This window comes from Phycodurus eques, chromosome 7 (genome assembly GCF_024500275.1).
Source record: "Phycodurus eques isolate BA_2022a chromosome 7, UOR_Pequ_1.1, whole genome shotgun sequence".
Taxonomy (NCBI): domain Eukaryota; kingdom Metazoa; phylum Chordata; class Actinopteri; order Syngnathiformes; family Syngnathidae; genus Phycodurus; species Phycodurus eques.
Window position 1 is genome coordinate 30,282,205 of NC_084531.1, and position 24,568 is coordinate 30,306,772.

Genomic DNA, 24,568 nt, shown 5'->3' on the forward strand with positions numbered 1-24,568 from the left:
TCGTTCTTCGTCCTCAAACTATAAAACAACAAAAGGAAGATAGAAAAATGGCTTTTGATGGGAAAATAATTTAATTTGCAGATATGCAACTAAGGCGGCACGGTGGACGACTAGTTAGCACATCTGCCTCACAGTTCTGAGGACCCGGGTTCAATCCCCGGCCCCGCCTGTGTGGATGGAGTTTGCATGTTCTCCCCGTGCCTGGGTGGCTTTTCTCTGGGCACTCCGCTTTCCTCCCACATCCCAAAAACATGCATGGGAGGTTGATGGAAGACGCTAAATTGCCCTCTAAAGGTGTGAATGTGAGTGCGAATGGTTGTTTGTTTCTATGTGCCCTGCGATTGGCTGGCGACCGGTTCAGGGTGTACCCCGCCTCCCGCCCGATAGCTGGGATAGGCTCCAGCAGCCCGTGACCCTAGTGAGGATAAGCGGTGAAGATAATGGTTGATGGATATACAACTAAGAAACGCAACGTGAGCAATGCTGACGAACTGCATGGCTCGAGCTAAACGTCTGTTACTTTTTTACATACCGTTTGCCATTCACTCTATGAACCGCGACATCTTTTCTCAGGATCCTACCGCGACACATAATCTGTTCATGCTATACATATCCATACTGTTCGAGTGTCGGGTGCCTAAACTTGTCCGACTTCTAACATGTTTGCATTTCTGTCCCTCCTAATTAACATGACAAGCTGAGAGTCACCGCCTAATCTTTATCTTCTACTCAAACGTTGTGCTGATCTCAAATCCAAAGCGATGCAATGCCGCCATCGACAGGGATCTGTTCGTCAGTCACAGCTGTTTACAAAGCTGTATTTCACAGACAAGCTGGACGAGACCCTCTTTTACGCATACCCGTTGAAAAATCACATTTGACGAAAATATACGTCGATGGCAGCAAATAGTTGGATTCCAGACGACAAATAGAAACGTCCACGACAGTGAATGAGTTGAGGACTGTTGGCGTTCCAATACACTCTAACACGTGGTCACTCCACAGTGTTGTGTGCGTCCCGGTTTACGTTATGGTTAGCATTGGCTTTTTATTTAGTTTTTAACACTTCATTCCGAAAACAACCATTGTAAATGTGATATACCGCCAACGTTGTTTAATCTGCTTCCATGATGTGCTTTGTTGTCACCCTTCCAGACTCTGACAGAGACGACGACGACGGCCATGTTTGCAGCGCCAGCAGAGATCAAGCCGTAAGCAAAACGCAGACTTTGCAAATGTCTAGCTGAACTGTGACTACTAGGACTTAATGGATTTGTACAATTAATTTGAATGATCTGCTCAAGACAATTTTATTTCCAGAAGCTTCTGTAGTACAGAGCATGTCTTCGCTGATGTGCGCTGCTTGAGTTAACAACAGGGCTGCCCACAGAGAGGACCTAATTTACAATTTAGCAATTTGTTTGTTACTGTATAGTTAGTGACTTTTCCGACCCTCGAGCAGCTATTTTACAAAAAGGTGATTAGCTGCTTAAAAGGCTACTATTTTGCCTCAGTCGTACAATTGTACACGAGAGGAGATGAACGCATCTCCTCTTCAATGTGAGACATACGAACCTGCCAAGCCAAGCAATTTGGGTAGATCACTTTACGTTAAATTGTTGAACATTTAACATGTTTATTCCTTGGATCAAATGAATTTTGTCACTTTGAGTGTCGTCGTGTTGCCAGTTTTTGTTTCGACGTCATAAAAATTGGACATACCGGCTCGTTAGTGTTTAAGGGATGGCTGTGTTCATCTGGCTTCAATCCAAAATGCTCCCACATCGCCGCTGTGGCATTGGGCTTGCGAACTAATTCCATTTATGCCACTCAACCTTCTGTCATTGTACAGCTACAGCCATCGGAAAACTCTTTCTTGCCATCTGCTTCACCCGCTTCAACGCTGTCCGCGTCGGACAGTCTGTGTGTATACTTTATATGCGTGTGTGAATCCCGCCTCCCATCACGGCGACCGTGGTGACTGACAGGAGAGGGAAAGAAGCAGCGCGATTGACTATCGATCACATATGTAAACAAACACACGTAAATGAGAATTTATCAAGTCTGCAAAAAAATCAATCATGGCCACTTTATTTATCAAAGGATAAGTCGGTATAGTGTTTATGGCAACGGGCCTAAACAGGCATATATTCTTTATCCTCGGCAAAGAGTGACTACCCATTGCATGCATACTGTACAAACTCAACAAACACACCATTAGGTACACCATCCAGTGTGAGTCAATGCAATACAACCATTCTGCCTTTATCAAGATACAGTAATAATGCTGTCTTTTGATTGGCCCACATTGTCATATTTGAGACCCATAACCGTGTTGTTGCTCTGCACAGGTGAAAGATAAGAAGCGGTCTCCCCCTTCCAGCAGACCCCCCGTTGGCCCACAACGCAACCCTCACCACTGCGCCTCTGCAGAGGAACACGACAGTCCCGAGAGAGCGGTGAGACGCAAATACACACGTACTGTAGTCTGTATATAAACATCCCATACATACAGTGTATGGTCACATACTGTAGGCTATACAGACAAAAGTGCAGCACATCCTCACAGCTCGTTCACTAAACTATTGTGGACCACAATAGTCCGGCCGCATAAACAGCTTTCATTTGCGTGGAGTCAGCAGAAATGGCAGCAGCGATCTTTTCACCAGGGGATCAGCAACAAATAATGCAGCTCATCTTTGATGATTAGCATAGAAGCAGAAATGGAACTTACGGTGTCTGTCTGCTTGGCACAACATGAAGCGAGACAATTCATTAAGATAGTCAACTATTTCTGAAAAATGGCGTACTTTTCTGAAAGTCACATATACAACCCCAATTCCAATGAAGTTGGGACGTTGTGTTAAAAAAACAATGATTTGCAAATCAGGGACAGGTGGCAAAAAAGACTGAGAAAGTTGAGGAACACTCATCAAACACGTGTTTGGAACATCCCACAGGTGAACAGGCTCATTGGGAACAGGTGGGTGCCATGATTGGCTAGAAAAGGAGCTTCCCTGAATTGCTCAGTCATTCGCAAGCAAAGATGGGGCGAGGGTCGCCTCTTTGGACAGTTTAAGGACAATGTTCCTCAACGTACAATTGCAAGGAATTTAGGGATTTCATCATCTACGGTCCATAACATCATCAAAAGGTTCAGAGAATCTGGAGAAATCACTGCATGTAAGCGGCAAGGCCGAAAACCGACATTGAATGGCCGTGACCTTCGATCCCTCAGGCGGCACTGCGTCAAAAACCGACATTGTGTAAAGGATATCACCGCGTGGGCTCAGGAACACTTCAGAAAACCAATGTCAGTAAATACAGTTCGGCGCTACCTCCGTAAGTGCAACTTGAAACTCTACTATGCAAAGCAAAAGCCATTTATGAACAACATCCAGAAACGCCGCCGGCTTCTCTGGACCCGAGCTCAACTAAGATGGAGCGATGCAAAGTGGAAAAGTGTTCTGTGGTCCGACGAGTCCACATTTCAAATTGTGGACGTCGTGTCCTCCGGGCCAAAGAGGAAAAGAACCATCCGGACCGTTATGGACGTAAAGTTCAAAAGCCAGCATCTGTGATGGTATGGGGCTGTGTTAGTGCCAATGGCATGGGTAACATGCAGGTACATACAGGTTTTGGAGAAACATATGCTGCCATCCAAGCAACGTCTTTTTTACGGACGCCCCTGCTTATTTCAGCAAGACTATGCCACACCACATTCTGCACGTGTTACAACAGCGCGACTTCGTAGTAAAAGAGTGCGGGTACTAGAATGGCCTGCCTGCAGTCTCCCATTGAAAATGCGTGGCGCGTTATGAAGCGTAAAATACGACAAGGGAGACCCCGGACTGTTGGACAGCTGAAGCTGTACATCGAGCAAGAATGGCAAAGAATTGCACCTACAAAGCTTCAACAATTCGTGTCCTCAGTTCCCAAACGTTTATTGAATGTTGTTCGAAAGAAAAGGTGATGTAACACAGTGGTAAACATGAGCCTGTCCCAGCTTTTTTGGAACGTGTTGCAGCCGTAAAATTCGAAGTTCATGGTTATTTGCTAAAAAGAATAAAGTTTATCCGCTTTGAACATTAAATATCTTGTCTTTGTAGTGTATTCAATTAAATATAGGTTGAAGATGATTTGCAAGTCATTATATTCTGTTTTTATTTAGGTTTAACACAATGTCCCAACTTCAGGGGAATTGGGGTTGTATTTGAGTCTAAAATTTCCCCCAAAAGTTTTCATTATGTTTTAGACGTTATATCCATCCATTTTCTGTACCGCTTTTCCTCACTAGGGTCGCGGGGGTGCTGGAGCCTATCCCAGCCATCTTCGGGTGAGAGGCGGGGTACACCCTGAACTAGTCGCCAGCCAATCGCAGGGCACAGACAGACAAATAACCATTCCCAACCACATTCACACCTATGGGCAATTTAGAGTTTTCAATTAACCTAGATGTTATATATAATATTCTATTATTTACATTTGGCGGCACGGTGGCCGACTGGTTAGAGCGGTTTCCTCCCACATCCCAAAAACATGCATTAATTGGAGACTCTAAATTGCCCGTAGGCATGACTGTGAGTGAGAATGGTTGTTTGTTTCTATGTGCCCTGCGATGGGCTGGCAACCAGTTCAGGGTGTACCCCGCCTCCTGCCCGACGACAGCTGGGATAGGCTCCAGCACGCCCGCGACCCTGGTGAGGAGAAGCGGCTCAGAAAATGGATGGATGGATGGATTATTTACATTTAATTTTGAAAAAAAAAAGGGGAATATTTATGAAAGAAGTTGTGTACCGGTAATTCCACCAAAACATGTTTACTGTGTTGCCAAAATGTGTTTCAAAAAGTGACATATATTTCAGAAAAAAGTCCTCTATTTCCAAATAAAAAGAGACCTATTTCTGGTATAAGGTTGTTTTTTTTCCTTTTAAAACGTTTGTGTGTTGCGTGCAGGAGCAAAAGGAGAAGCTCCATGCAGAGTTGAAGCAGGTGCTGAGTCAAAAGAGAAGTCAACTGAGAGTGTCCACCTGCCGACTGACCCAACCGGAAATGGACCGGGAACCTTCTATCGAGCAGACAGTAAGTCCCCATCGCCATCAGACTTCCAAAAATCCAGACTGAGCTGGAATCTTTCAAGTCATCTCCAAAAATACAAAACATGCAGTCAGACGAAGTACTTTCAAATGCAGTGCAAATGCAAGTAGTAGTTACCATCTCTGGCGCTAGCAAGCTTAGCCAGCTGAGCTAACGAGGCCTATCCATTTTGCATTTGAGGAGCAGAGCACGCTGGAAGCCGCCGAGCCTCCGGTGGAAATTGTGGTGGAGACGGAGGCGGAGGCTGGAGCTAGCGGCTACAGCGTGACCGGCGGCGGAGAGCGAGGCATCTTCATCAAAGACGTCCTCAAAGACTCGCCGGCCGCCAAACATCTCAGCCTGCAACAAGGTGCCTGCATGCTCACGCCACTCCCCCTATTACAGTCAATTTGCGCCCCTAAACATAGTTACACACCAGTGACAGCTGGTATACATATATAGTTTAAACACTAATAATGCCGCAAAGTATGATCCCAAAACTCTTTGTCATTTCAAAATTATCTTAGAACAAATGATATTTGTAATGCTTTCCTGATAGCCATTTTATAATGTATGATTCCCCTCAAAAAGTGGTATACTTATGGAAAAGTTTGAAGTCATGTTTCTGAAAAAAGTTGGATATTTCTGGATGTATATATTTTATTAAAACTTAATTTAAAAAAAGTTGTTTTTCTCCCAAAAAATGTGTACAGTTTACTGTATTTCCGAAAGAAGGCGGATTATTCCCAAAAAACTGTATATTTTTTGAAAAAAAATAAAATCGCGGGCGTGCTAGAGCCTATCCCAGCTATCTTCGGGCGAGAAGCGGGGTACACCCTGAACTGGTCGCCAGCCTATTGTAGGACACATAAACAAAACAACCATTCACACTCACATTCACACCTACGGACAATTTAGAGTCTTCAATGACCCTACCATGCATTTTTTGGGAATGTGGTTGGAAACCGGAGTACCCCGAGAAAAGCCACGCAGGCACGGTGAGAACATGCAAACGCCACACAGGCGAGGCCAGATTTGAACCCGCAACCTCAGAACTGTGAGGCAGATGTGCAAACCATGTGTGTGTATATTTCCACCAAAAGTTGAATATTTTCAGAAAAAAGTTGGATATTTCCATAAAAAAGCTTGTATACTTAAAAATAAAATGCTGTTTTCCTCAAAAAGTTGGATATTCCCAGAAAAAGTATTTATTTATTTTTTTTGTAAAGAAATATACTAAATTTTTTAAAAGAGAGACTATTCCTTCAAACATTAACATCAATTGCCAAGAAGGGATTGCATTCATATTCCTCGGGTCCAACATAATTCTTGCTGACCTCCTTTTTTCGACGGCAGGTGACCAGCTGCTCAGCGCCAAGGTCTACTTCGACAACGTGCGCTATGAAGACGCTCTGAAGATCCTCCAGTGCGCCGAGCCCTACAAAGTAAGCTTCCTGGTCAAGAGGACTGTCCACGGGGAGGAGGTCTGCGTGCGGCCCCGCCTGCCCAGTGTGGACGTCAAAGGCCCCAAGGCCAAGATGGCCAAAATGGTAATCAAATATTTGAATTTGTCTTCGCTTTACTTGTTAAATGTTTGAATTTGTCTCCGGTAGTTGGAGCCACGTACGACAACAAACAAGCCACTATGACAATACTGTATATACATTTAAAACGTTAAAAAACTAGTACGGACAGTCACTGAGCAATGAAAGGGTGCCAGTAATGTGGTAATGCTGCTAAAGCAATTTAATGAAGGACTCTGGAGGATTTTAGAGACGTTTAAAGTGCTCTTTTCATGTTTGTTTTTTTTTGTTGAAAATTCCACAAAGATGGTGGCTACTTATCACGTGGCTACACCAACCATGAAGGCGGGATTTCTGCTCTGAGTTAAGTAACTTTATATGATATAGTTTGTTATTTGTCCCAAAACCAAATAAAAGCAAAAACACAACATTAAATGCCTGGCCATCTTATTTTAGCATTCAGAGTACAGGAAGCTAGCAACTTAGCACTTAGCATGTGTCCAGAGGCTTGTAAAACTGTGTTGTGTTGAATTGAATCTGTTTATTTCAATGTGCCATTTAAAATAAAAAAGATAAAAACAAAAAAGAAAACAGCTAAATAGAAAAAGCAAATGAAACAATTGCAACAAATGAAAACAAAATTAACCACAAAAATTCATAAGTAGCATAAAAATAAAAATGCACATCGAAAAGGAGTGACAAGAAGAAAAATCTATACATAATTGTCACTATAATCATTGTAGTAACATCAGTATGCACTGTTTACAGACCTTTTTTTTTTTACAATTTTTTTTTGCTCCATGCGGCTTAGCAAGTTGGCAGTGGAGTATAGTGACTGCACATTACCGGCTTCATAATCTTAATCATATATATTGCCTTTTGTAAATCATAGGAAGATTGTCTTGGCTGTTTGACATTTACAAAAAGAAGTCGAAAATGGTGGAGAATGGAGGAGGGTGGCTGACCTTGTCGTACGTTTCAGAGCGTGAAGGCCATCAAGCCGTTCAAGGCGAAGAAGAAGCGAGGCGGTCGCTTCGGTCTGAAGAGGCTAAAAGAGAAGCGGCGCGAGGAGCTGGTGATCGAGGGAACGCCACCCCGGCTGGAAATGAGCAATGTGGACGTGGAATTTTGCCTCCCCAAGTTCAAACACGGGCGGAGCGGCCACCTGGAGGCAGAAGGGGGCACTGCGGTGAAGGCAAAGAGGAAAATCAGGTTAGTCAAGGTGTACTACACATCATAGGGATCATTTTGACTTTTTTTTTTTTTTTTTAAAAGGAATATTTCTTGTGTACGTATACGCCTCAATCTTTGAGGCTTATAAATTCAAGTATATCACTCACATTGTTTTATATTAATGAATGCAAATAGAAGCCTGGTCCTTGTAGTTGGATAAATAAACTCGTCCCACCCACTTTTTGCAAAAATACAGTATATGAAAGTGAGTACAGAGAGGTTTGTTGACATAAAAGTTTAACCCATGTTCTAAGGAATGCAGGTTATTTTTTCCCTCACTATTTTCCATGCCAGTTTTCATCCTGACAAAATATCTTCTCAGGTTTCCTCGGATGAAGACAAAAGGTGAAAATGGAGGAAAAGAGGAAAGCAGAGGAATGGAAGCAAAGGTGAAGGTGTCCCCGGCTGAGATTCCCAGAGCCAAAGTAAAAACCAAAGGAAAAGCCCCCAAGTTTGGAATCAACTTCCCCAAGAGCAAGGACGCTAAGTCGGGATCCGTGGAGCTGAAGAAGCCGGACGTAAATATCCCATCGCCATCTTTGGAGTTCAGTTTCCCTGCTGGGAAAGGCGTGGATGTGGAGATGGAGGGAGTATCGTTGAATTCCCCGGATGTGAAGTTTGCCCTCCCCTCTGGAAAAGCACACACGTCTTTACCAGCAGGTAAGGGAAAAGTGGAAATAAAAGCTCCGAAACTTGAAGTAAGAGGGAGCGATGCCGAAGTCACTACGGGAAACGTTGACATTGAAACAGGCAAAGGCGATGGAAAACTGCGAATGCCAAAGTTGAAATTTCCCAAAATGAGACTCTCACGTCATTCGGATGAGATCGATGATGACAAAATGAAGGTCAAAGCAGAAGGAGACATCGGCTTTCCAACTGTGGAAATGAAAGGAGGAAGTGGTATTGTTCTCCCTGAAGCACATGTCACCAAAGGAAGCATCTCAGGAAATGTTCCATCCATTCAAATGCCTTCTGTTGACATCTCTTTACCCAAAGTCAAAGGAACATCAGGCATGGAGGTAAAGACACCAACGAAGAAGCCTGGAATAGAGTGTCCTGTGCCGGACGTGGAGCTGCATGTTGGCAGAATTCCTGATGAGGTGGAGGGCACATTTAAAGGACCAGAAATGTCCATGCCTGCACTTGATATCTCTTTACCAAAGATAAAATCCTCTGATCTGGATGCTGAAGGTAGAGGAAGTGGAGAGAAATTCCGTCTTCCTTCCGTTGAGGTTGGAATAGACATGAGCCATTACATGGGTGGAGATGGGAAGTTCACCTTACCGAATTTGAATGTATCCCAATTACAAAAAGTTGATCTGAAACGACCAGATGTTGAAGGAGGATTAAAGTTACCCAGTGTGGACCTGATGCTTCTCAAAGGCAAAGACGTGGACCTGGATCTGCCGGAACTCATGGGAGGGAAGTTGGAAAGGCCAGATATTGATGTTTCAATTCACAAAGGAAAACTTGAAGGTGGTGTTGAGCTTGACGGCCCCGACATCAAAGGAGGAAAGTTGAAAATGCCAACGTTTGATGTTTCTTTACCAAAGATCAATCTTCCAGAGGGTGGTGTCAAACTAAAAGGCCCAGAATTCAAGGGAGGGAAGATGGAAATTGCAGACAGTGGTGTCTCACTTTCCAAGGCTGAGTCAGATTTTGACATTGAAGGCCCTGAGATAAAAGGAGGAAAGTTCAAAATGCCAACATTTGATGTTTCTTTACCGAAGGTTAATCTTCCAGAGGGGGGTGTCAAACTAAAAGATCCAAAACTCAGGGGTGGGAAGATGGAACTGCCAGACCTTGATGTCTCACTTTCCAAAGGAAGATTTGAAGGTGGCGTTGAGGTTGAAGGCCCCGACGTCAAAGGACGAAAGTTCAAAATGCCAACGTTTGATGTTTCTTTACCAAAAGGCAGTCTTCCAGAGGGTGGTGTCAAACTAAAAGGTCCAGAACGCAAAGGAAAGGTAGAAATTCCAGACGTTGATGTCTCAATTCCAAACGTTGAGGGACATTTTGACATTGAAGGTGCTGATCTAAAAGGAGGAAAGTTAAAAATACCAACATTTGATGTTTCTTTGCCAAAAGTCAATCTTCCAGAGGGTGGTGTCAAACTAAAAGGCCCAGAATTCAAAGGAGGGAAGATGGAAATTGTAGACATCGGTGTCTCACCTTCCAAGGCCGAGGCAGATTTTGACATTGAAGGCCCTGACATAAAAGGAGGAAAGTTCAAAATGCCAACATTTGATGTTTCTTTACCCAAAGTACATTTTCCAGAGGGTGGTGTTAAAGTAACAGGTCCAGAACTCAAGGGAGGAAAGATGGAAATGCCAGACATCGATGTCTCACTTCCCAAAGGACAATTTGAAGGTGGCATTGAGCTTGAAGGCCCTAATGTCAAAGGAGGAAAGTTCAAAATACCTACATTAGCTGTTTCCTTACCAAAAGTCAATCTTACAGAGGGTGGTATCAAACTAAAAGGTCCACAACTCAATAGAGGGAAGATGAAATTTCCAGACGTTGATCTCTCACTTCCGGGAGGAAAATCTGAAGGTGGTGTTGAGCTTGAAGGCCCTGACGTCAAAGGAGGAAACTTCAAAATGCCAACGTTGGATGTTTCCTTACCAAAAGTAAACATCCAAAAGTTTGATCTCAATGTGGAAACACCAGATATAAAAGGAAAAACTGAAATGCCATGTGTGGATATTTCGGTTCCAAAAGGAAAAGTTGAAGGTGACCTGAATCTTGAAGGCCCTGATGTCAAGGGAGGAAAGTTCAAAGTGCCAACATTTGATGTTTCTTTACCAAAAGTCAATCTTCCAGAGGGTGGTGTCAAATTAAAAGGCACAGACCTGAAGGGAGGAAAAATTGAAATTCCAGACGTCAATGTCTCACTTCCAAAGGTTGAGGGAGATTTCAACATTGAAGGCCATGATGTCAAAGGAGGAAAATATAAAGTACCAAAATTTGATGTTTCTTTACCAAAAGTAAATATTCCAGAGGGCAATGTCAAACTAAAAGGTCCAGAACTTGAGGGACGGAAGATTGAGATGCCAGACTTAGATATTTCATTCCCTAAAGGAAAAACAGAAGGAAAACTAGGACTTGAAGGGCATGTTGGGAAAGGAGGAAAGTTCCATATGCCCTCTGTTGATCTTTCTCTTCCTAAAATGAAAACAAAAGGTCCAGAGATCAATATTGAAGGTCCTGAATTTAAAGGTGGAAGATTTACCGCCCCAACTGTGGATGTTTCCCCTCCCAAAATTGAAGGTCACCAGGATCTTGAAGGCCCTGATATTAAAGGAGGAAAGTTTAAAATGCCAACAATAGATGTTTCGCTACCAAAAGTCAATCTTCCAGAGGGTGGTGGTAAAATAAAAGGTCCAGAACTCAAAGGTGGAAAGATTGAAATACCAGACATTGATGTCTCACTTCCCAAAGGAAAAGTTAAGGGTGGTGTTGATCTTGAGGGCCCTGAGATCAAAGGAGGAAAATTCAAAATGCCAACATTTGATGTTTCTTTACCCAAAGTAAATCTTCCAGAGGGTGGTGTCAAACTAAAAGGTCCAGAACTTGAGGGACAGGGGATTGAGATGCCAGATGTAGATATTTCATTCCCTAAAGGAAAAGTAGAAGGAAAAATGGGAATTGAAGGGAATGTTGGCAAGGGAGGAAAGTTTCAAATGCCCTCTGTTGATCTTTCTCTTCCTAAAATGAAAACAAAAGGTCCAGAGATCAATATTGAACGTCCTGATGTTAAAGGTGGGAAAGTCACCATCCCAAGAGTTGATGTTTCTCTCCCCAAAGTTGAAGGAGACTTGGATCTTGAAGGCTCTGATGTCAAAGGAAGAACGTTCAAAATCCCAACATTTGATGTTTCTTTACCAAATGTCAGTCTTCCAGAGTGTGGTGTTAAACTAAAAGGTCCAGAACAAAAGGGAGGAAAGATGGAAATTCCAGACATTGACGTCTCACTTCCCAAAGGAAACACTGAAGGGGGTTTTGATGTTGAAGGCCCTCATGTCAAAGTTCAAAATGTTAAAGGAGGAAAGTTTAAAATGCCAAAATTTGATGTTTCTTTACCAAAGGTAAACCTTCCAGAAGGCGATGTCAAACTAAAAGGTCCAGAACTTGAGGGACGGAAGATTGAGATGCCAGACTTAGATATTTCACTCCCTAAAGGAAAAGCGGGAGGAGAAATGACCAAAGGAGGAAAGTTTCATATGCCCTCTGTTGATATTTTGCTTCCTAAAATGAAAACAAAAGGTCCAGAGATAAATATTGAAACGCCTGACATTAAAGGTGGAAAAGTCACCATCCCAACTGTGGATGTTTCTCTTCCCAAAGTTGAAGGAGACCTGGATCTTGGAGGCCCTGATGTCAAAGGAGCAAAGTTCAAAATGCCAACATTTAATGTTTCTTTACCAAAGGTTAGTCTTCCAGAGGGTGGTGTCAAAGTAAAAGGCCCAGGGCTCAAGGGAAGAAACATGGGAATTCCAGACATCAGTATCTCACTTCCCAAAGGAAAAGTTGAGGATGGTGTTGATCTTCAGGGCCCTGATGTCAAAGGAGGAAAGTTAAAAATTCCATCATTGGATGTTTCCTTACCAAAAGTCAACCTTCCAAAGGGTGATCCCATTTTGGAAGCACCAAAATTCAAAGGAAAAATTGAAATGCCAAGTGTGGATATTTCACTTCCAAAAGGAAAAGTTGAGGGAGATATAGACATTGCAGGCCCTGACGTAAAAGGAGGAAAGTTCAAATTGCCAACATTTGATGTTTCTTTACCAAAAGTCAGTCTTCCAGAGGGTGGTGTCAAAGTAAAAGGCCCAGAGCTCAAGGGAGGAAAGATAGAAATTCCAGACGTCGATGTCTTGCTTCCCAAAGTTGAGGGAGACCTGGATATTGAAGTCCCTGATGTCAAAGGAGGAAAGTTCAAAATGCCAACGTTAGATATTTCTTTACCAAAAGTCAATCTTCCAGAGGGTGGGGCTAAAATAAGAGACCCAGAATTCAGTGGAGGGAAGATTAACATGCCAGACTTTGATATGTCGCTTCCTCAAGGAAAAGCAGAAGGAGAAATAGGAATTGAAGGGCATAGTGCTAAAGGAGGAAAGTTTCACATGCCCTTTGTTGATATTTCTCTTCCTAAATCAAAAATAAAAGGTCCAGGGATAACTATTGAAAGTCCTGACGTTAAAGGTACAAAAGTCACCATGCCAACAGTTGACGTTTCTACTCCCAAAATTGAGGGGGACCTGGATATTGAAGGCCTTGATGTTAAAGGAGGAAACATCAAAATGCCAACATTAGATGTTTCTTTACCAAAGCTCAATCTTCCAGAAGGTGGTGTCAAACTAAAAGGTGCAGAACTCAAAGGAAAGATGGAAATTCTAGACGTTGACGTCTCACTTCCAAAAGTTGAGGGAGGTGAAGGCCCTGATGTCAAAGGAGGCAGGTTTAAAATGCCCAAACTTGATGTTTCTTTCCCAAAAGTCAGTCTTCCAGAGGGTGGTGTCAAATTTAAAGGTCCAACACTCAAGGGAGGAAAGATGCAAGTTACAGACATCGATGTCTCTCGTCCCAAGGGAAACGTTGAGGGTGGTGTTGAACTTGAAGGCCCAGACTTCAAAGGAGGAAAGTTCAAAATGCCATCGTTGGATGTTTCTTTACCAAACGTCAGACTTCCAGAGGGTGGTATTAAAATAAAAGCTCAAGATCTTGGGGGAAGGAAGACTGATTTGACAGACGTTGATGTCGCACTTCCCAAAGGAAAAGTAGAAGGAGAAATGGGAATTGAAGGACATTTAAGTAAAGGAGGAAAGTTCCATATGCCCTCTGTTGATATTTATATTCCTAAAATAAAAACAAAAGGTCCAGAGATAAATATTGAAGGCCCTGATGGTAAAGGCGGAAAAGTCACAGAACCAACGGTTGATGTTTCCATACTAAAAGTCAGTCTTCCGGGGGGGGGTCTTAAACTAAAAGGTCAAGAACTCAAGGGAGGAAAGATGGAAATACCAGACATTGATGTCTCACTTCCCAAAGCTGAGGGAGATTTTGATGTTGTCGGCCCTCGAGTCAAAGGAGGAAAGTTCAAAATACCAACATTTGATGTGTCTTTACCAAAAGTCAATCTTCCAGAGGGGGGAATCAAACTAAAAGGTCCAGAACTCAAAGCAGGGAAGATGGAAATTCAAGACATTGATGTCTCACTTCCCAAAAGAAAAGCTGAGGGTGGTGTTGAACTTAAAGGCGCTGATGTAAAGGGAGGAAGGTTCAAAATATCAACATTTGATGTTTCTTTACCAAAAGTCAATCTTCCAGAAGGGGGAATCAAACTAAAAGGTCCAGAATTTGAGGGAGGGAAGATGGAAATTCCAGACATTGATGTATCACTTCCCAAAGGAAAAGCTGAGGGTGGTGTTGAACTTATAGGCCTTGATGTCAAGGGAGGAAAGTTCAAAATACCAACATTTGATGTTTCTTTACCAAAGGTCAATCTTCCAGAAGGGGGAATCAAACTAAAAGGTCCAGAACTCAAGGGAGGGAAGATGGAAATTCCAGACATTGATGTCTCACTTACAAAAGTTGAGGGAGATCTTGACATTGAAGGCTCTGACGTCAAAGGACGAAAGTTCAAAATGCCAAAGTTGGATGTTTCTTTACCAAAAGTCAATCTTCCAGAGGGTGGTGTCAAATTAAAGTGCCCAGATTTCGGTGGAGGGAAGATCGACATGCCAGACATTGATATGTCACTCCCTAAAGGAAAATTTGAAGGACAAACGGGGATTGAAGGGCATCTTGATAGAGGAGGAAAGTTTCATATGCCCTCTGTTGATATTTCTCTTGCTAAAATGAAAACAACAGGCCCAGAAATAAATATTGAAGGCCCTGACGTCAAAGGTGTAAAACTTACCATGCCAACAGTTGATGTTTCTATTCCCAAAGCTGAGGGAGACCTGGATATTGAAGTCCCTGATGTCAAAGGAGGAAAGTTCAAAATGCCAACATTTGATGTTTCTTTACCAAAAGTCAATCTTCCAGAAGGTGGCCTCAAACTAAAAGGTCCAGAACTCAAAGGAAAGATGGAAATTCCAGACGTTGACGTCTTGCTTCCAAAGGTTGAGGGAGACATTAACATTGAAGGCTCTTATGTCAAAGGAGGTAGGTTTAAAATGCCCAAACTTGATGTTTCTTTACCAAAAGTCAGTCTTCCAGAGGGTGGTGTCAAACTAAAGGGTCCAACACTCAAGGGAGGAAAAATGCAAGTTCCAGACATCGATGTCTCTCTTCCCAAAGGAAAAGTTGAGGGTGGTGTTGAACTCGAAGTCTCCGACATGAAGGGAGGGAAGTTCAAAATGCCATCGTTGGATGTTTCTTTACCAAACATAAATCTTCCAGAGGGTGGTATTACAATAAAAGGTCCAGACCTTGAGGGAAAGAAGATTGACATGCCAGACATCGATGTGTCATTCCCCAAAGACAAAGCAGGAGCAGAAATAGGAATTGAAGGAGGAGGGAAGTTTCATATGCCCTCTGTTGATATTTGTCTTCCCAAAATGAAAACAAAAGGTCCAGAGATAGATATTGAATCTCCTGACATTAAAGGTAGAAAAGTCACCATGCCAACGGTTGATGTTTCGCTTCCTAAAATTAAATCTCCAGAAGTAGATGTCAGTTTGGAGGGTCCTGATGTAAAAGGTGGAAAAGTCACCATCCCAGCAATGGCTAGAATGACAGGAGAAAGTGCAGGTTCAGGTTCTCTCAAACGGGGCACAGTCAAACTTCCAACTGTTGACATCTCTGCTCCGAAGGTGGATCTTGACTTTGGCCTCACCAAACCAAAAGGTGACGATGTGGAAGTGGCGCTTCTAAAAGCAGAGGGAAGCAGGCCTTCTTCTGGGGGAAGTTTTGATTTGCCTAATGTCTCTCTCAAAGTCCCCAGTTTTACTCTTCCCAGGTTTAGTGGAAAGTCCAAGGCTGGTCATTTGGAGGCATCGGGACAAAGCTGTGAGGGTAACATTTCTCTCAGAGCGCCATCCATGGAGTTGGGTTTGGACAGCAAAGACCAGGGGAAAAAAGCTAAACTCAAAAAGCCCTCCTTTGGAATATCTAAAACAGACGCAGATGTGTCTGTGTCTTGTCCTGAATTAGATGTCAATTTAAAAAAGGGGGGCATTGACATTCCGAAACCAGATACCAATGTTGACGTGGAAGGGAAAGGTCGTTTCCATGCACCTGATATCACGATCAAACTCCCAAAGTTCTCCATGCCAGGATTTGTTTCAAAAGATGGAACTTTGGGAAAGCCAAGTAGTGACCGTGAAGCTCAGGCCAAGGCCAAGATGCCCTCAATTGAGCTATCACTTCCTGCCACTAAAACACCAGAAATGGAGGTTCTTCTCCCCAAAGCAGAGGTGGACGTATCAGAGGGTGACATCCGAACCTATGAGGGAGACCTGAAAATTCCCAAAAGGCCTGTGATTGATGTGTCTGCGCCCAAAGTAGACCTGGCTGTGCCACTTGAGTCCAGTTATGAGAGAGAAGGAACGAAATTCAAGGTGCCTGATTTGGACTTATCCCGACTGAAAGGAAAAGTCAGCAGAATGCCGAAAAGCAAATCTTCAAAGATTGAAGCATCAGAAGTTAAACTCAAAATGCAGTCAATAGACATTTCAATTCCCAAGGCACCAGATGTTGACCTTCATGGAGATGGACGAGTTGACTTTAACACACCACATGCCAACATTGACCTACCGGAAGCGACAACATCAAAGACAGACATATCCATCCCCAAAGACAAAGTTGGTTTGCATGTGAAGGGAGAGCATTCAGGTGTGAAACTGAAGATGCCAAGACTGGACATCCAGGGTCCAAAAGGAGACCTGGAGCTGGACTTGCGATTTCGGAGAGGAGAGGCCAAGATGGAAGTATCTGATTTAGAAACCAACAGCAAAGTCAAAGGGCCCAAAGTCAAGGGAACAAAGTTCAATATTGGAATGCCAAAAAAGAAAAATGGTGGAGGTGTAAAGGTTGAGCAGGACATTGAGATTATTAAGCCTGGAATCTACGGTCCGACATCCTCGAGTCACAACGGACACAAAGAGGTAAATATTCATGTCCAAATGCCAAGTGTTACGTTACCAAGTGTAAGTGTGACCAGCAAACAAGGCTCAGCAGAATGTGGCCTCCCGTCATCATCAAGTACAGTCCCCAGGATTCCAGACATAGACTTTGATATTGGCACAGCACAGGATGAAGACGAGGACAAATTTGGCAAGAAGATAAAAATCCCCAAGTTTGGTGTCCCTCTACCTTCTCTGTCCTCCCCAGAAGGGAGGATGGAGATATGTGGCCCGCAGCTCAAATACGAGGGTCCCAAAGTCCCCAAAGTAAAGAAAGCAGTTTTTGTTTTAGTAAATCCACCTCAAACCAACGATGTGACTCTAAATACAGGTGATGCCAAGGTAAAGATTCCAACACTCCAAACAAAGTCCATAGAAACATCTGTTGACACACCTGGAATGTCAGCGTGTGCGAGTTCATTAAGGTCAGCTGACCTCACGGTCAAGCCGGAAGGTCCAAGTTCAAGGTTCCACTTTGAAAAAGATTCAAGTCCTCACAAGGGAGCAGCAGCGAGTCCAAAAGTCAAACTTCCAAAGGTGGAATTCACTTCTCCTTATGGCAAGAAACCTGCAGGTCACGCCAACTTGGAAATGACAACCAGACTAGACACACCTTCATTTTCAGGAGAAGACCCTAAAGGGCTCCAAATAAAACCTGGCAAGGTTTCATTTGAAGGTTTCGTTGAGTCGTCCTCAAACAAAGTTGTCTCACAGCACTCCAGAACGGAAAGGTTGGACGGGGACAGCTCAGGATCGCCAGCTGGTTTTACCATGGAGTTCAGCTCGACAAAGGTCCGAACCTGGAGTGAGGGAGATACCAAAGGAGAACCCCAAGGGAGAGAGTCTCCCCCCTGGTTCAAGGTCCCCAAATTCACCCTGAAACCACACTCTACAGGTAAGCCTGCTTTCTCACCTTGAACGCAGCTATTGTCATGTCTTGTTTTGTCTTTTTGTCAAATAGTACATGGACATCAAACAACTATAATTTGGATATTTAACATTTGTGTATGGATACTGTACCGTAACAGAAAAAAATATACCTATATGGATGTTTAGTCCAACATTAATGTGATGTCCAATGACAACCTCCGAATTCCCCCAACCCGATCCAAGTGAGCAATGAAAGAGATTCATAATTAAGGGATTAATACATTTGCCAACCTGCAAAGAAAAAGTACCGGTAAAGTAAAATCTGCATTCCTCCTGTGTCCTCTACTTTAATTAAATCACTCAGTCGGGTTTGTTAATTTATTTAGAAACACTGACTCTGGACAATTGACAATTGTCAATTAGATTAAAGGTTATGTTTCATATGCTGTGGTGTCAATTTTAGAAACGTAGTGCAACAGCTTTATCACAGAGTTTATACAACAGATGCCATTCTGATAGTGACACTTCAATAAACACGTTCAGTAGTATGAAAATTATATTCACACGTAGCTACTCACATTTTGTACTGTATTTATTCATGGTGGAACACACTTTTGTCAATGACAGTTTTTATCGCCGTCATCATAATGCAAAGTAATCCAATACAGCAGACCTATAACGCACCTGGCATCTTTTAGCTCTTTCGTCATGCCCGCAAACGTCTCTGCCACTTTTTTTTTTTTCATCTCCACAACACGAGCAACGGCAATTCACTTCTGCATTGAGCGGTTGTTACTATATTTTAGGGGCTACTTTCTGCTCTAGAGTGCATGAGAGAGCGAGAGAGAGAGAGAGAGAGAAGAGAGAAAAGGAGACTTTGCGAAACGAGAGGTTCCGACAATTATCACAAACTGTCTCACCTCTAGTCACGTTACTAAAACTGTACTAAAATGTTCACAATCACAGCATTTGTATTTTGAATCGTCCCAAACCAGTCTATAAAACATATTGTTTGACCAGCTAGCTGAACTGTTAAATTAGCTTACCTGTTTTTCTGAGTTTTGTAGTGACGGATGAAGTTCGACTTTGTTGTTTTTGTATCTTTAATGGGCAAGTTGCAAAACATGCAGGTTGCCATCCACTTTTAGCAGACTTCATTAACAACATAATCCATCCATCCATTCTCAACACCACTTACCGCGGTTGGGGTCGCAGGGCGCCGGAGCCTATCCCAGCTGACTTCGGGCAAAAGGCGGACTACAGCCCGAACCGGTCGCCGGTCAGTCGCAGTGCACATATAGGCACAGACAACCGTTCGCACCCACATTCACACCGTCACTGAGTGTGAAGTGAACCCACGCTGCCCGCACCAAAGTCAGGCGAGTGGACCACTACACCATCAAGTGACGCAACATAATCCTTGAATCCAAATTATATTGTCTTTGGAGCTCCTTTCATCGTCGCTCATGAAGATGGCTACGTCACACCGGCAAGTGCGCAACAACGCAAACTGTGTTGCCAAGTTGGCACAAATGACCCCCTAAAACATTTCCTACTTAAAAAAAAAAAAAAAAGGCAAATTGTCTCAATTAAAATGCAGCTTTCCAACTCTAAACGAGATGACTTGTCAAATGATCTAGTTCAAGTCAAATCTCTTGGCTACCAAGTCAAGGTCAAGTGTTTGGCAAGCAAGTCGCAAGTCATAAAACTGGCAACTCGAGTCGACACGAGTCAAGTCCTTCGACTCGAGTCCCCCCATCTGTGGTGTGGTGTGTGAAGAGTTTTTTTCTTCCCTGATCTGTTTGGGATAGGATGAGGACTAACAATTGCAAATATTAAAACTGTTTAATATCTACAATCGCGCTGTTGCCCGAGAAAAATAGAGCAGCAACTGATTGCGCAGTACACACACTCTCACATTGAAAAAATGGTTTAGATGTTAAAAATCGATAAGCGTGTATCCAGCTCTCTTCAACGTTAGAACCATTTGGACTTTGACTTTCACCAAGTGTAGCTAAACAACCAAATGAAAAGACATCATTTTTAAAAACCAGTATCTTCATTGGCCGCCAGATCTGTCCTTGAACACATGCTTCTTCTTCGGACTGCACCTCCTCCATTCACTTTGTTGAAAAGATGAGCCAAGATGACAGCTAAACGTCGGTACTTTGTTTTAATAACCCGAGTGCCGGATAATGAAGGACCGTGACATACGGTGACTAACGGCTAGCTGCTCAACCTGAGGTACAGTTAAGTGCCTAATTAAAGATAAAGACTCCTTTGCATATATGTACTGAAAAAAATTTGAGTATCTCTGTATCGGATTCAAAAGACATCCGAAAAAGGCCAAAAGAAATGTAGTTAAAGGTCATTTTCACAAGTTGCGAAGCGGCGACATACACGGCAGCGTCTTTCTTTGAAATGAACTTGCCTGTAAGACATCGAAGTTGCGCTGGAATGTCAGTTGTATTAACTGTCCCGTCTTGTTTTTTTTCTCTGCTCCAAAGACTAACCTTCCCTTCTGTCTTACACGCCGTTTTGCCTCCTCACCCCCTTGGCAGGCTTCCTCCAGATCACGCCGGAGGGATCTCCTCGGGCACAGCGGCGAGGGGAGCTGGGAGGCGAGGCCGACGTCTCGGGCTCCTTCTGCCCGCACGCTTCCGACGTCACCGCAAGCGACGTGTCCTCACCGGTGGGAGGAGGCTCGGTTACCATGGTGACCAAGACCACCAGGACGACACGGCGCGCCACGTCGGCCGTGACGCCAGCGAACGACTCGGCGGTGACCGCTCACCCGCCGTCAGATCTCTGAGGAGCCGGACAGGGCTGCAAAATCAAAGTCTTTGTTTTGGGAGATGCAGACACTCCCCAAATTACAAACGAGTTACGTTCCACAACACCGTTTGTAACTTTGAGCCTTCGTAAGTCGATATTTTGCAATTTTTCTATTGTCACTATGTATTACTTAGTGCCAGTGCTCTCTCTCTCTCTCGCATCGTTCGTTTGTTAAAAACTTAAAACTTAAACTCAAGTTTAATAATACATACTGTAATACAGTACAGTGCTTCGAGATCTGCTCCATATGTAAAATGCCTTGTAAAGTGATTTGGCGCTAAATAAATCAAATTAAATTGCACTGAATTAAATTTGAACTTGCCTGTATACTGTGAAAAACCATCAAAACGATTGCGCGAAAAATGCACCGCAACGTAGCGGAGGTTCACTGCACAAAGAAGGCGTGCTACACAAAATTCAAACTTCATTTCTGGGAAGTAACACTCAAGTGTTCCTATATCCGAATGTCAGTCAATTGAATGTTCAGAAGTAGAAGAGTGTCTGTATTCATGTGATGAAAATTCAGCATTATTAACAGAGTAATATATATTTACTTTTTCATTTTTAATTGTGCCATTTCTTTTTTTGTAACTGCGTCTCCAAGTGTTTTAGTGCCGTTTGAGTTATTTTCAAAACTTATTGTGAAGCAATTTAATTGTCGTTGTAGTTACATTTGACAGTACTGCCAGAGGATTATGTAAATACAAGTATGTCCCTTGTGGAGGTAATTCATTCATTAGTATTATTATCATATTTTCCGAGAGTAGCAGCGGGAATGTGTATGTCACTTTGGTTTGTGTGTCTTTGAGGTTTCTTTGAGATTGTGACAAATTTTGTATTTTTAGCTCGTCAGTCAGGCCGGAAAAAAATGTTTTTTTCTTCTGCCGTTTGTGTGGATACTGTAACCGTGCTGCTGTTCTAATTCATATTTCTATTTTTCATGCATCTCAAGCAAGCAATATCTTGCAAATTTGAAATCTTCACATAGATACTATATGAACAGAATTATCAACTCAACAAACTTTGCGTGAGATCAGCAGTACAAAATACAAATGGCATAGCTTATGCGTCAATATAGTGTATATACACCTCACTCTCATTTTTACAACAAAATAGTTTGTCATAAAGAGTACAAATAAGAGGTTAGATTCTGTAAAATAGAAAACATCTGACAGCACTACAGCACGTCAGTAAAATCACATTTCTTATGCGAGACATTTGAGAATGTATATGCATGTACATTTCTACTTTGGTTGCTGTGCCTGTTTTGCAGGTGAAATTAATTTTATTTTACAATTTTTCAAATGCTGGATAGAGTATACGTAAGTACACACCGAGCTGTTTGACTTTTGTGGTTTGAACGTGTTTGTGTAAGTGCTAAATGTTGTGTTGTCACAACTGCATTGGAAAGATTGTTGGTGAAGATATTGCATAAATAAAATAAAATATTTACACATCATGTATATTTCAATGGCAATGTAACAAGCTGCAACACAAATCATTTGTGATTCAACACAAAAGTTAAATAAATATTTCCTTATCTAGCAGATGGGGCGGCTTAACAGAATTCCTCAGGCTCTTGTTGCTAGGCAGAATTCATATGACCCACCCAATCATATCTGCCCCAGAAGCCAATGAAATGAATTGCATTCTGTCCCTTTTTAAACACGTGGCAGCGAGTCCCTACCAGATCCATCAGACTGCACTCTTTTTCTCTTTCTAATATGTATTTTTAGGGCTGAGCGATATGGCCTTAATATAAAATCTCAGATGTATTTCACAAATGTCCGATTTCCAGGTTTAATTGATTATTACCCTTCCCTTACAGAAAAAAAAAACAAATAATGACATGGTTCTCAACAAGTTTCAATTTTTTGCTACGGCTTGGGCTGCCAAATATTTTTAGAATGGATTATTGCAGCGATTATACAATCGACTATTAAAGTAATCTGATCAAAATGTGTTTTGCATTATTAAACAATACCAATACAAAATATGCATGTGAATTGCAGGTATTGTTTTTTTCCCATTTGGAGTCACCATCCTCACCATTGACACTGTAGTATCTGTGACTTCGAATGTGTGCGGGTTTAAATGGTGGCGGCTGGCCAATGGGAGTGACGTGAGAGTCAGCCAATGAGAGTGCAGAATTTGGTGTCGTGAGCTAAGGTTAGCGGTTGGCTGTTAACTGGCTAACCCTTAGCCAGTCTGCGGCACACAACACCAGGAAACTCTACCATGCCTGGATCAAGATGGCTGCCGTATCATTGCATAGATGACATCGTCAATGTTGCTTCAAATGGAGTGAATTTAAGACACTTGAGAACAACAGAATACTCCTTGCAAAGAAGTAAGAAATACTTAAAACAATAACCATACAACGTAAATTAGGGCTACATCGATTATAGGCACAGATATTTGCCATTTTGACGCGTATCGGCGTCAAACCTTTTTTTTAAAAAAAAAATCATATGGCCGATAAGATCAGTTATCATATTATATATTTACTGTTACTGTTATAATAACCGGTATCGGCCCTGGGGGTGGGGGGGACAACAACATTTCGGTCTATCTGTAACATAAATACAGCAATTTATGCGAACATACGTGTATGTGCTGACATAACATTTCTTCCAATGGTTAGCATTAGGACAGCTAGCAAATAGCAAAAAAAGACAATGCACACATCTATTTCAGAACACACACAGTTGGCTAACAGCACAGGATGAGAATTCTAGTGTGTTCTTCCCATGAAATACCTTTTCAACGGTGAAAATGATGAAAGATGAACGATAATTCGGCTTCCGGAGTCAATCACGGCTTCCCGCCACTCCTGGAGTCAAGGCACTCTTAATCGATAGCTGCACAATAGATGAAGAGAAGGCGTTTTAAATTAAGCATGGATACACTCTGATGATTACCTGATTCACCAATATTCAGGAGTACTTTACTCTTATTTATCGTAAACAGTCATCTAGAAAGAAATGACAAAAATTATCACAGTTTTGTGATCGGTTTCAGGGTTCCTGAATCAAGGCTCCGCCAACCGATTGCCGCACAATGGATGTAGCGAATCAACAGCCCAAAGAAAAGCGAATTAAGCGCTGATGCACTCTCAAACTAATATTCAAACATATTGTAGTTTACTACTTATAAAAAAACCTTCATTTAGAATGAAATACGTGACTTTCGACACGTTTGTGATCACGATCACATTTGTCTTCATTTCAGTGACAGCTCCGTGGACTTTTGCCTCATTGATGCCAATTTAACTCTTTTGTTGTTTTATTCAGCAACGTTTTGGACTAACGAAGCAACGACCTTTCCAAAAATCACCGATGTTTATTGTATTTTTTTATTGCATATAGTCAATTTTAAATTATAAAAATAATGCAAAATAAATATTTAATTGTATTGTATTATTTTTGTTTTATTGATGGGTTTTTTTCAATTTAGTTTTGTTGTTGTTGCTATTGTTACTAGATTTAGGAACGTTTTGGACTACTCTTAGCAATTACCGTTCCAAAACACCTGTTTACAAATTATAATTGTATTATTTTAATTAATGAAATTATAATATTTCACAAAAAAATGTAAATTACTTACTTATTATGTGTTTTTCTTATACTAATTGCAAAATGTTGGGATTCTCTATTTGATCTATGTATGACTGAATTCTACGTAAAGCACTTTGTGGACAAACCGAATTTGAACACTCCAGGACACCGTAGAGAAATATTTTTAAAAAATCAGCCATACGATACCAATAAGAAACGAAAATCAGCTTTTACTCTCTTTTTTTTCCAGCTACCGAAGGGTGTACGTGTTTACGTATTTACGCAATGACGTCATCGCCGAACGGCAGCACTGCTCATGAACGAACATGAACACATATTTCATTGT

General features: G+C 42.2%; 1 protein-coding gene and 1 long non-coding RNA gene across 4 annotated transcripts; one reads left to right on the forward strand and one right to left on the reverse strand.

Moving 5' to 3' along the window:
- Positions 1-1,159: 1,159 nt before the first annotated feature.
- On the forward strand, positions 1,160-22,124 carry prx (periaxin). 3 transcript variants are annotated; one of them, XM_061680897.1, is made up of 8 exons: positions 1,160-1,211; positions 2,352-2,459; positions 4,957-5,082; positions 5,278-5,446; positions 6,433-6,626; positions 7,582-7,811; positions 8,155-17,855; positions 20,392-22,124. In XM_061680897.1, the coding sequence occupies exons 3-8, from the start codon at positions 5,053-5,055 to the stop codon at positions 20,640-20,642; spliced, it is 10,575 nt and encodes a 3,524-aa protein (XP_061536881.1). In that variant the 5' UTR covers positions 1,160-1,211; positions 2,352-2,459; positions 4,957-5,052; the 3' UTR covers positions 20,643-22,124. The 3 variants fall into 3 exon arrangements, with proteins under 3 accessions (XP_061536881.1, XP_061536879.1, XP_061536880.1); XM_061680895.1 differs by lacking the exons at positions 1,160-1,211; positions 2,352-2,459 and having other exon boundaries at positions 4,963-5,082; positions 5,281-5,446; XM_061680896.1 differs by lacking the exons at positions 1,160-1,211; positions 2,352-2,459 and having other exon boundaries at positions 4,963-5,082; positions 20,338-20,408.
- LOC133404728 (uncharacterized) lies at positions 6,950-23,623 on the reverse strand. Its single transcript, XR_009768862.1, has 3 exons — positions 23,425-23,623; positions 20,344-20,656; positions 6,950-7,783 (listed from the first exon to the last, which is right to left on the reverse strand). It is a non-coding gene; the product is annotated as an uncharacterized LOC133404728 (long non-coding RNA).
- Between the last annotated feature and the right edge of the window lie 945 nt (positions 23,624-24,568).